General features: G+C 37.9%; 1 protein-coding gene across 4 annotated transcripts in view; it reads left to right on the top strand.

Annotated features, from left to right (window-relative positions):
* Window positions 1–13,530, top strand: part of Mid1 (midline 1) — a 204,340-nt gene that overhangs the window by 161,566 nt on the left and 29,244 nt on the right. For all 4 annotated transcript variants that reach the window (XM_036173850.1, XM_036173851.1, XM_036173853.1 and 1 more), the window contains 2 exons: window positions 5,475–5,582; window positions 11,202–11,350. In XM_036173850.1, coding sequence (XP_036029743.1) covers window positions 5,475–5,582; window positions 11,202–11,350 — 257 coding nt within the window. The remainder of the gene's footprint in view (window positions 1–5,474; window positions 5,583–11,201; window positions 11,351–13,530) is intronic.

Here is a 13,530-nt window from a genome sequence, read left to right as displayed (position 1 = left end):
CCTTTATTCACTGCTGGTGAGAATGCAAGTAGTATATTCATCATGAAACTCAGTTTGAAGGTTCCTCATAAAAACTAAAATTGGAAGTACAACATGATCCCAGTACACCACTCCCAGTCATGTACCCAAAGGACTCTGTATCCTACCACAGAGATACTTGCTCAGCCATATGTATTGCTATACTATTTACAATAGCCAAGATATAGAATCAGCCTACAGTTCCATTTACAGATGAATGGATGAAAACTGTTGTACGTACACATAATGTAATTTTATTCCACATAAAAAAGAATGGAGCCTTAACATTTGCCAGAAAATGGATGGTCCTGGAGATCATCAGAGTGGGTTAAATAAGCCAGATTCAGAGGACCCATCATACTGTACAATGGACACATATTAACACACAGTTTTAAAAACAATCAAAGTAATAAATAAATAAAGTGCACATTAGTTAAATTTTCACTATGAGAAGTGGCCAGACATTTCCTCCCCATTGATGTTCCTTTTTCTAAGAGTTCCATGAAATATTTCTAAAGATTTTAGGGCCACATAGTGAAACCATTGTTACTCTGTGTGTGAAAATTAATGATGTTTATACTCAGTACCATACATCTCATTTAGCAGTTAAATACAAGTTGAAATAGAAAGTTTTAAGAAATAATGGAAACCATTTATAGACTGCTAAAGAACATTCCACAGACATATAGCCTGATTTTCAGTCTCTGTAATTAAATCCCTTTAATGTTTATATATTTGACAAGGAAAAAAATTGTCCACTTTACCCCACCCCTTCTGTGAAATCTTATAACACTATTAGACCATAAAATGTAGCAGGAGGACTTTTTATTGGGCACTGCTAATAGACTGATCTAGAAAAAAATAGTTAACCAATTTATGTTGTCATTGACTTATGTAAGAAACTGTGTATATTACCATAAAAGAAGGTAATATCCATGCTGAAAGTTGATATGGAATTCTAATCAATTATCAATGTGAGGTGGACATTAATGTGGAAGAGACACCTGTGGGGCTGAATTTGATCTCTAGTCTAGGAGACTTTGGCCTTAGGTGTGCCTTCTGTGCTTACTTCAATTTTCAACTTTCTCGTTTCAAGGTTAAAAGATCATGGTCTGAGAAGCAGCAAAATGACCCTATCACTAAAAGAAAGTTGGTCAACAAGTCTTTATAGCAAGACTCTTCTGCTGTTCCTGGATTACATAATTTCCCTTCCTAGTCTACCCTCTCTGCTCCCAAAATACTTAGGACAACTGTGAACTCACCAAACAGGTGGAAAATAAGAGCCTATTCTCATTATTTACTGTATTGTGTTCTATCAAGCCACTATGAGCGCTAAATTTCCCAATGCCATTGTTGTCTCTCATACACACATGGACGTACAGGAATATAATCTTTGTCAAATCCTAGCACTCATCTTGTAGATTCCATTTTCCTTATTTTTTTAAGAGAGCAAAGGAGGGTCTGTAGTAAATGGCTACTGTGAAACCATCACAGAACTGAGTATTTGATTCATGTGCCTCCATCCCAATGCCAGAACCTTCCACATTGTCTCCATCCTGTTGATACTTTTGCACAAAAGCTGGCATAGAAGGCAGAGGATTAACACCATATCCCACCACAGTTTTGGATACACAGGGCAACACATCTTTTTCAATGCTCCTTGTGAATACAGTTGAAAGAGCCTCTGGTCCAGAGTTAAGGTTTAACAAATAAAATGTTGCATACAGAATTTTGGCAGCTATTGGGGATGGACTGATGCTATTTATCGGGAGGTTAGCCTGGATGTAACATCAAGAGAATCTCTAAATGCCCTGTCTGCATCCTTTAGCTCATTCCTTTTCCTACTTCTTGACTTGTCAAAGGAGTCTCATCTGTACAATAAAGTGGACTCTCTTCTCTGCCATGTTTAATCACATTACCCTCTCTAACTTCTTTCCTATAACACCCCAATCTTAAATTTCTATTTATTTTTTGTTTTTATGTAAACTGCAAAGTAACAATGACTTTGTCCTTTTTATCACAGCAGTTGGAATGCTGCTTGGTATCATGCAGAAGCCTAGGAGATTCTTTTGAATGAATGGATGGATGACTAAATAAATGTTTGAATGTGTTTTTTTCTTTCTTTTCTTTTCTTTTGTTTGTTTGTTTGTTTGTTTTGTTTTGTTTTTCGAGACAGGGTTTCTCTGTGTAGTTTTGGTTCCTGTCCTGGAACTCACTCTGTAGTCCAGGCTGGCCTCGCTCGAACTCACAGAGATCTGCCTGCTTCTGCCTCCCAAGTGCTGGGATTAAAGGCATGTACCGCTGCCGCAGCCGCCGCCACCACCACCAACCGGCCTGAGATTCTTTCGAAGGAGGAGTGCCAGGTATGTTGCAAGCATAGTCAGGACTTCAGCTGGCATGGCATTGGCTAGGGCACTTGAAGTCTCGATTAATAAATTGGGGGCTTATCAAAAGAGGGACAATGTTTTCTTGGTTTTTAAACTTGAGGTTGTCTCTGACATGAGAAGAATTAACTAGAGAGAGATGGAGCTGGTACTAAAGAAGAAAAGAAAACCAGGGGGAGGAGATGATGGCCTTCAAGAGGAAAAAGGCAGCTGTGAGTCTAGATTTAGAGAAAGTATATGCTAAGCACATGGGGGAGGTCCAAAGAGAGACAAGGCAAAGCCAGCTGTGCCTCTTAATTTCAGGAGCTGACTTAATGTTTGTTTGTCAACATACTTGAGAACAGTTGCAGTGAGGAGGCTGAGATGGGACAGGTTCTGATTTTAAGCTATATTCATATTTTTATGCTCAAATGATCTATATTAATATTTTTCCTGACAAATCAAGGACTTTGAAGATCTAATTCCCCATTCCAATGTGGTCCAAATACAGGATGTCCCACTTATCTATATCCCACACTTAACCATAGTTTGGGAACAAAGAAAGACATTGATGACACAAAAGTGGAAGTGCATGTTGAGAAAAGAAGGTTTAGAGGTTGTTTTTGTGTGTTTAGATGGCTCCATGTGGAGCATACCATCTGCCACAATGATTTCTTTATCAAAAGGTATGAATTAGAAATGAAAGCTAAAATTCATACCCAAGACCCGCTCCTTTCCAAACCAAACCTGGGAACTAGAAAGTCCTGATGACATCTGTTACCTTCTCACTAAAAAGAAATAAAATCCAATCAGATCATTAATTCTAACATGATATGGTAAACCTGTGGGAAACTTCATTGTAGGGAAATAATTTCAGAAATGTAGAATATTATCCAATTTCTTTTAGTCTACCTGTAGGAATATAGGAATGCTCTCAGTTATCAAAAATTTGGAACTTAATGCTAGTAGAAAAACAGATTCAACTTTTCTAGTTTCAAAGAAAAGCTGTGTGTATTCTTTTAAAAAAAATTTTAAGGAAAATATGTGGCCTAAAATTGACACACCATGTTTTCAAATTTCTGGAAATATTGTTTCAAGGTGATAGTGACTGTAGTATCCAGTTTCTCAGACTATGTTTGGGTCAACACAGTAGATCTCAGTCCACATTTTTAAAAATTCAGTAAAGTCAACCAATCCATCATAAAAATGAAATCCGTACAATTGAGCTTCATGCTACTATGACAACTGTGACACACTTTTTCCAATTTGCAATAACTCAAATTTCAGTGAGTTTTGAAAGAGGAATAGATCTATTAAAAGTATACATAAAGAATGGAGCTTCTGACTAAGGATTCTGGATAACTGTAGTTTTGATGAAAACAGACCAAGGTATCAAGTATAACCCCAGTAACGGTAGAAGATGAAGGTCAGATACTGAGGGTGACCAAGAAGGAAGATTCTAAATAACCAATTTAGCAGTGTTCCTGTTAAAAGGACATTCTGCAAGGAAGTGCATAGCTGGACCTAGGAGAAGGTTCAGAAATCTCACTAAAGTTTGGTCAAGAAAAGAATTTCAATCATTGCTACATTCCAAACATCTCACTCCCTCCATTGTAATATTATTCATGTTCTCAACATGGGCTGTTTCTTTTCACAGCTTAGTTAGAAACAGTTACTAAATTACGTTAAGGTTAAAAAAAAGAAAGATAATGCACTGATTGAGAGTAAGTTTTAAGTAAATATTTCAATATAAAACTAAATTTACTTAGAAAACATGTAGGGGGACTAGAAATGATGACATAAAATAATGGTAAGACAAATTGAACCCACTGATTATCTTCCCTGAATTATCAGCCTGACTTCTAAATTCTGTAGCTGTCAATCCATTCTTTCTTTTGTTTTTGTTAGTTAGACAAACATTTAGCAAATACTTCTGTGATAATTTAACATAGAACACAATGTCTCACAGTTTGTTATAGATGGCTGGTGACTGTTGTCTTCTCAATAAAATGTTTTGTGTCATCTTTATGTGGCATCTGTTAATGGTCAAGAATAAAATTCAAGGAATCCTAGGCCTCTTGAAGGGGACATAGTTTATGTGAGCTGTGATGACTGGATGTTTATCCTGAACTCACAGTACTACTTCCAGTTTATCTCATTCATAAAGAATGAAATTATCCTAGCTCATTACCAAAATCAAAAGAACTCATAACTGGCCCTTGTCTTCTTTGTGAGATATGCTAGAATCATCAGTGCCATTGTCTTCCTGTGAAACTTTACAGCTCCTCCTGTAGCTATACTAAAATAATAAAGCTTGTGGATGTTATCTCCATCTCTCACAGCTTGGATTTCTGGGTTTCTGTGAATAAGTATTTCAGTGTGGTCACAAGGTGGAGGAAATAGCATGTACACGCTATTTCTCAAGCAAAGTTGCCAAGAGTGAGCTAATTGTAATTCTCTGTCCCATACAATGCATCTTAAAGTTTCAAACACAGGCCATTCTGCATTGATCCACCTTTGCATGAAGATGATGTGCTTTCATTTGTACAACCTCTGGGTCTAAATATATCAGGAGTAAGATTTATAATTATGTCATAAGATGAATAAAGCACCAAGCCATCATTTTGTGATTTGAGATCTTACAGGGATTAAATACAAACATGAACATTTAAAACATGTTAAGTGAATATATAATGTAAACTGCTATATTGTTTCTGGGAAACTTCTGTTAAAATATCTTGAGAATAATTTGTTCTGAATAAATTAATAAGATTAAGTGGTTTTTAAATTTGTTTTTCAAGTTTACCAAAATGGGAATTACACATACATTTCATTTCATGTATCAGTTCCCAACTAGTTGATAAGGGCAAGTCTGGCTTGGCAGAAAGAGTGTTGTAACTGATTTGTTTTATAAGGATACAAGTCAAACAGACATATGGGACCTATATTTGCCATCCTTGCAAACAGTAGGAAGAAAAATTAAAATTTAAAGTGTACATTCTGGCAATCTAGAGATTACTACAAATGTATTAGTCTGTTGACAATAATATTTAACTGAAAGGCCAAATGAATGCCATGTTATTCATCCTGTAGGTCAATGCATCACGTCAAGAAGCCAAATTGATGGAAGAATGTGATCTTCTCATTGAGATTATTCAGCAAAGACGACAAATTATTGGAACAAAGATTAAAGAAGGAAAGGTATGATTTCCTGGGCAGAAGATTTTTTATATTTCCTACCTGGAGAATATATACTCTTATGCACATCTGCAGCTTTGAAAATAGAAAATAATACATGCTGTATTATCCATACTTCCATCTTAAGTATCTGCCTTAGTCTATTTTGTGTTGCTATAATATAATATCTGACACAGAGTAGTGTATAAAGTAAAGAGGATTATTTGGTCCACAGTTCTGGTGACTGAAAATTCTGAATACCATTGCACCACATTTAGTAAGTGCCCCTGGCTGTATTACAGCAGTGAGTGTCCATCTGAAATATATGGAGGATGCAATTCCCCCACCTAGAGAGGTGATTCTCAACCTGTGGGTCGCGCAATCCCTCTGGGTTCAAAATGACTCTTACACTGGGGTTGCCTAAGATGATTGGAAAACACATGTATTGAAAACACATTCCATAACAGTAGCAAAAAATAAAAGTTATGATAATAACTTCATGGTTGGGGGTCACCAAAATATGAGGAACTCTATTAAAGGGTCACAACACTAGGAAGGTTGAAAAGCACGGATCTAGAGCATCATCATGTTCATCTCTTATTCCTGCCATCTTCTAGTTTCTCAGAGGCCTGAAATTTTCTGAAATGTAGCCATCATTACTTGTTAGTATGCAAGAGGAAGGTAATTTGCTATTGCCATGTGACTGGATGCAGATATTAATACTTTCCTTACCTGTATATATTTCTTTTGAAATTTTCTGTTTTTAATGATAAATTGATAATTTATAGTTGTGTATATTATTGGGTACAATGTGATGCTACAGTTTATGAATACAATGTATAACAATTAAATCAAAGTAAGTAACTTATTTATCACCTCGAATACTTATATTTTTGTGGTGATAGATTCTAAAATGCTCTGTTAATTTTGAAAGGTTCAGTAGTTTACATTTGGCATATTTATTAATCTGTGTAATGTATCTTAAAGTTTAAAAAAAGCTTACTTCTCATATTTAATTGGCTTTGTACTCTTCTCATAATAGTTTCTATTGTGCTATTACAAATTACCACAAGCTTGGTAGCTTAGAATACTCTTACCGATTATTTTAGTATTATGGAGTTCAGAAGCCTAAAAGCAATGTATTGCTGGAGTTATCTCCAGTCCCGCCCGGGCCTGCAGCCACTCAGACCCAAATAAACACATAGACACTTATATTATTTAAACTGTTTGGCCTAATGGCTCAGGCTTCTTGCTATCCAGTTCTTATATCTTAAATTAACCCATTTCTATCAATCTATAAGTTGCCACATGGCTTGTGGCTTATAGGCACTTTACATCTTAATTCTCATGACAGTGGTGGCTGGCAGCGTCTCCTGACTCAGCCTTCCACTGTCAGCAAGGTCACATAGTGAGCCATAAGCAGAAGTCCAGCGGTGGTAGCACACATCCTTAATCTGATCACATGACAGAGTCTCTGTATGGTCAAGGACACAGCCAAGTGTGGTGACACAAGCCTTTAATTCCAGTACCAACCATAGAGACCTGGAGGTCTGTATAGACAGGCAGTGATGAGGAAGTCATGTGGCTGGGCTTAGAGACAATGAGAAGGCAGAACAGGAAAATAATAAAAGTGCAGGTTAGGCAGAAAGAAGGTTTCTCTTGTGTGGAAAACTACGGCTTAGTGATAAACTAAAGGGTAGTCAGTAGCTCTCTGCTAATTCTCTGATCTCTTCGGCTATCACCCCTGTATTTGGCTCTGTGTTTCTTATTTACTAAGACTGATTAAAAATCCTCTACATCAATCTCCCTGAGTTAAAGGCTAGGTAGGTTCTTGCAATGTTGGTAAGCTATTCCTTACCTTTCCAAACTTGTGCATGCCATCCACAGTTTTTGGCTCACAACTACTTCATTATAGCACTCTACCTTCTGTTTCTGTTCTCCCATCTACTTCTCTAACATGGACCTTCCTGTCTCCCTTTCATTAAGACTTTAGAGATTACCTGAAAATCATCCACATAATCCTGAACAACTTCAACTCCTCAACATCCTTAACCCAGATATCTACAAAGTTCCTTTTGTATGGAAGGTAACATAGTCAATGATTCCCAAGGTCCAGATGCAGACCTCACTGACAGCCCATATTCAGATTGCAATGACACTTCAACATAACTGTCCAGCAAGCATGCTTACCCTTACATAGACAACACATGAATTTCTTGGCATGGGAGTTCCACTTATGAAATAGAGGATAGTGGTAAAAGATATTCCAGTTTTAGCCATGGTGGTATGTAAATTTCATTCTTTTTGTTTTGTTTTGTTTTCTGAGACAGGGTTTCTCTGTGTAGCTTTGCACCTTTCCTGGAACTCGCTTTGTAGAACAGACTGGCCTCGAACTCACAGAGATCCGTCTGCCTCTGCCTCCTGAGTGCTGGGATTAAAGGTGTGCACCTTTGAAACACTCACATCACTACAAACCTACACCATCAATAGAAATAGAATAAAATGGGAGAGAGTAAAATAAGAGAAGTATTTCCATAGAGCAGAAATGGGACAAAAGTACAGTGCTACAACTATGGCTCAAGGGACAGATCTGGTCAAGAAGTACAGCTGCAGTTCCAACTCCTGTCATTTAAAAACACTCTTGAAGTTTTGTAGGAGGGGACTAGAATTGCTTTTGACAGAGGGCAGAAACCAGACTTGTGCCTTAGTGCCATGGGCTGTAGAAGGCTTCTCATTCATTACAAAGGATTAGAGAAGATTATTGCCAATATCTGTCTGGCATCATAGCTTTGGCAAACTTCAGTTCTGGGATTCTGAAACAATGTCAGTTCTTAAGTGGGCCCTGTGCCCCACCAATTCTGATATCACACAAGACAGGTACCTCAGAGTCAGAGAGATATAATAGAATTCCAGAGTGCTGAGCCCATGGGCCAGGTTAGGTGAAGGCAACTGTAAAACCATTAGAGTAGACTGAGTAAGGGAGAGCAAGGTGTTATCTTCAGCTTCTTCTCTTTAAAGCTGAAATGCTAAGCTCTGTTCCAAAACAAAGAAACTCTCAGTTTCTAAAACTACAACCAACAAAATCAGCATCATTATCTTACCCCAAGTGAGATTAGTTTTGCAAGAGAGTAAGCCAAAGACTTGAAACAAAACAGTTCAGAGATTTTTTTAAAAAATTATTTTTGTTTTAAAAGAGCAAAAAACATGTGAAACCATAGAGAAAGGGACTTAAAGAGGAAACACAGATAGGAATACGATAAATGAGCAGTTTTGCAGGTAAACGCATAGACAGATACATGACAGAAAACAGTTACAAAAGAAATTGGGAAGCCAAGTTTTGGCCTCCACTTGGAGAAGTCCATAAATGCAGGAAGGGAAAAAAGTGTCTGAGTGACATTCAAGCATGGCAGATGTCCATGGACTCAAAGATTAAAGTAGATTGGTGTTTTAAAGGCTAGGCCTGACTGTGCTAGTGTTCATCACCTGGAGATTTAAAAACATTCCTTGCTTGTTAAAATGCAAATTACTGCTGCTCTGCTAATTAACTAGAATATTGGAGGATGTGCCCAGACATCTAGAGTTTTCCTTTGAGAGAGTCCCCAGTTGATTCTTTTGCATACAGTGCTTGAGAATCTCTAATGCCACTGTACACTGACCTATAATTAGAAGTATGCCCTAAATGGTTCTCTCTAGAACATTCTTGTAGTTTCCCAGGATGCTCTCATTTTCTTTTGCTTCAATACATACACAATTTAGAGAGGATTTTTTTCCTTGTCTTTGCATGTCACTTTTAATTTCTAATACCTTGATAGAGGAAGCAGAAAAAGATGAAACTGAAGGTCAGTCATTGTAACATTTGTAATACATGTGCTCTCTACTTCGCATATCCAAAGGATAAGACAGTAGCATGAAATACATCCAAAAGGATAGCTTGACCTCATTTTCTTTTGTTAGAATTGTATCAAACATCTTCAATTTAAATTATTCTTTATGTTATGTGATTAAATATTCCATTCGTTTAGTCTATTGTAGGGACTATTAACTTAGTTTTCCTTCTGGAATTTTCCCTTCCTCTGACAGTTTCTAATGGATGTTTTATAACATCCTGAATTAGACTGGATGGCTGCCTTGGCCTTGCCTCTCTATATAATGTTGCCAGAAGCTCTGTTCTCTTTGGTGTAAAATGGTGTTATTTTATTCAACTAAGGTACACAGTTATCCTGATAGGAACAAGAACTACCATTATAATGAATGATGTACTTTTACCATGCTTAAGATCACATACTCTTTGCTGCCAAGTTTGGACATTTCATTCTGACTCATTATTTTCATGGATTCTTCTCAGCCTTGCTTGAAATCTTGGGCCTGCCACTTCTCAATTCTGCTTTAGTTTCTTTTGTTTGCTAGAGTACATACTTGGAATTGGATAATCCCTAGAGGCGCACAGATCTGACATCTCCTTCCTTCCTTTGCTTCAAGATTAGAGTTGTCCTGGGATGATAATGATGGCTTGGAGAAAGCAGAAATTTCGTGGAGTTAGCAGGAATTCGGGGGGAGCCTGAGCCTGTCTTGTCTGTAAGACAGATTAACCAGGCATCCTCCTTACCCTTTCACCCAAGGTTATTTTCCACTCCAGAATTATCAGAAAGCCAGTCAAAACCTGTCCCTGTTGCATAGATGGGGGCAGTAGGCATGAGGTGATTCCAATTACTGGTCTAAATTTAACTTGCTTTCTGGCCAGAGAGCTCCAGCTTACAGCACATTTCAAACACTAGTGCCATGGTCAAATGGGTTACCTTGGACTTATTTTTGCCTGCCTGAGAGGTTATGGTCAATTACATTTGAGGGTCATTTTCAAGCAAGACAGAACCAGGAACTGGAAAGGAGGTTGTGAAGCAAGTATGTGTTTTATCCCAAATGGGAAATGCTTATCAAAATAGTTATTACTTATCAAGAGCACAAAGTGCCTGGAAATGACGTTTATAGTGAGAGGAAATGGCCCAGCTGTGCTTTCTTTGGCTTTCTCTCATCAGTTCAATAGGAAAAATATTAATCAATGGGAAAACTTCTCCCTTTCTGTTAATTTAATACACAAGTTTTAGACAGTATGGAAAATAGGAATACTTCAATGCTGTTACATCACAATTTTATTACATGGATTACAAAGAACTTTTTAGAAAATGATTTTTACTTAAGCCTCAAATTTACACCTACAGAAATGCTTTTTGTTTTTTTGTTTGTTTTTTTGTTTTTGTTTTTGTTTTTGTTTTTGTTTTTGTTTTAATGGCACAGCTGAAAACCTGAGATGGAGAAAGTTCCAGGGTTCCCTAAGGTCTTAAGTAATTATGTAGAATAAAATAGTAGAGGGAAGAGGTTCAGTGACCCTTTGTCACTTGCCACTGGACAAGCACCTTTTTTTCCCATCAACAGGGAAGTAATTAGCAATTCAGTGTTTCCTCATAAAACAAATTACCAACATTTCTCCAAGGAGATAAAATTGAAGTTCTGTAATTGAGTCTTCCCAATTTCTACTTTTCTCTGCTTCTACATAACAGCATGCACACCTCAGAAAGGCCCAGCCCTGCACCATCTCACAAGTGAGCCTTGAGTATAACCATGTCTGCCATGCTTCTTTTGTTCTAGGTGATGAGGCTCCGCAAACTAGCCCAGCAGATTGCAAACTGTAAACAGTGCATTGAAAGGTCGGCATCACTCATTTCCCAAGCAGAACACTCTCTGAAGGAGAATGACCATGCCCGCTTTCTACAGACAGCAAAGAATATCACTGAGAGGTGAGTGCAGGGACATCTAGGATGTTTTCAGGCTGTTGATTGCTTGTATTTGGGTGTGACTGCTTGGTCTTGCTCTCAACTGACTTTCCCCCCCTTATTTTCAAGGTTGAATACCAGACAGAATAGAAGCTGTTGCTGTTTTGCTCCAGTTAAGGATACTTCCCTTTGACATAATAAAACCCTTTCTTTAACTGCCTAGAGTTCAAGGTCTTCCTATCAGCAGTTCACCAGTTATAATCAAACCAATCTGGTGTGTGGAGAGCATTTGTTGTGATTCTCAAACTTGATCTTATTGTAGCCTTGGGAACGAAGAATGGAAGTGAAGGAAAAATAAAACCAATAAAAGGAAAACTTATCTTCCATTGTGTGGTCCTTTTGTCTAAAGAAAATAACTGCACAGGTGTTGTTCTCTGTTTGTCTTGTTTTTTACTTGACCGAGAAGGTTGACATCACCTGAGAAGGCCAAGGCTGATTCACATGGGAGAGAAAGGTCTAACAGGCCACCTCCCACTGCCTTCTTTTCAAATCCCCTCTAATTGTGAGGAGGAAAATTAAATATGATGTTCCTCGTGTAGTCAGCTCAGTAGTAAGATGAGCAAAGATGAGTCTTCTCTTGGTATATTCATTTATTTAGTATAGAAATTATTCGTTTCCCTGGGCATAGACCCATGTAGTAAATCCAGTGGATCCAAAGAGAATCATGAGGCTGGCCTGGATAAATGGCATCTCTAGACAACATCAAATACCCTGACTTTTTATTTATTCTAATTTTCAACTGCCCTTTATGCAAAGCCATATCAGAATTGTATTAGTAAATGCCCCCAGAGAACTCATTCATACTGGCCTCTATTCTAGAGTAGAGACCACCACACTGTTCCAGAAAGTAAACTATTTTTCAGCTTTGTAGGCTATAAGGGATCTGTCACAGCTACTCACTGCTGCCTGGGTAGCTCCACGTTAGCCATAGAGAGCAAGTGGGTGTGGCTGTGTGCCAAGGAAACCATTCACAAAATAATCTGCAGGTGTTCCCTTACTAGCCCATGGCTTTAGTAGGGGAAACATGCTTACCATCCTAAGACTTAAATTTCTTCAAAGATGGAGAAAGAAAACTAACACAGGTGCTTGCTTGAGTTAGAAACCATTTTCATCATCCTTTAAGAGTATACAGTATTTTCATAACCCTGGTCTCCTACTGATCAGCCGGCTTCACTGTTTTCTTTTTATATTTGGGAAAAATTCCTTTTGCAGCTGATTAGCTATTTTTCACCCACAAAAGACATGAATAATGGCTGCCCTTAAGACACTCTCCTTCCGATTGCAAGAAAGGCGAGTTTCCTTGTGGTTTCCTAGATTTTAAGTATTTAATTCTTTGCACTGCTCATCGAATTCAAGTCCAATTTCTATTATTTATTCTCACTTACAAAATAAAAACAAATCTAAAAACTTAAACATCACTGCTTTCCATTGTATTCAATATACTCTAAAGATGGTTAACACACAGCTTGGAGATCCCCAATGGGGTCTGAGAAGCCATTTCTCTTTATGAATTGGGGCATATCCAGATGAAACAGCAACTGTAAATGGCATTCCACAGCAATCCTTATAAGTTCAAGTGAGTGAGGCCTGAGTGCATTTGCAGCTAACTGGCAGAGAAAGTGGCCAGTTTCCAGGTAGAACAGGAAAAGACTTATATTTGAAGGACAGCACAAGCGCCTGGCTGCTCACACGTGCACACTAGTCCTCCTTTGATCTGGTGAGCAGATCTTGTCCCGTTATCTCATCTTGTACCATAAGCATACCATCAGGAAAGGAAGGGTGACTTGTGTCTGTTTCCATGAATAAGTTGCTCTTGTCACGTAGGAATACAGAACACCTGTACTGTAACTATTCACTGGCCAACATTTGTCCAGCTCTTTCTATTGTCTCATCTCTTACTTGCCCATCTCCTTGGTTAAGACATCACTTTTTTCTCTTTCTATGATCTGGGATATAGCAGAAGGGGACTGGGCAGGAACAAGTTGTTGGGAGATCAAGATTCAAATTCCTGCACTGCCACTTTGCTCTGAGATGCCATTTGTGCAGCACATATTGATTGGATCAAGCCCAGCCTGATTCTCATCGAAGCCACTGGAATTATTACAGGTGTTTACACCCATGAAGATGAGTGATTTTTATTTGTC

Source organism: Onychomys torridus, chromosome X (assembly GCF_903995425.1).
Source record: "Onychomys torridus chromosome X, mOncTor1.1, whole genome shotgun sequence".
In the NCBI taxonomy this organism is placed as follows: Eukaryota; Metazoa; Chordata; class Mammalia; order Rodentia; family Cricetidae; genus Onychomys; species Onychomys torridus.
This window is presented reverse-complemented; position numbering and strand designations above follow the sequence as displayed.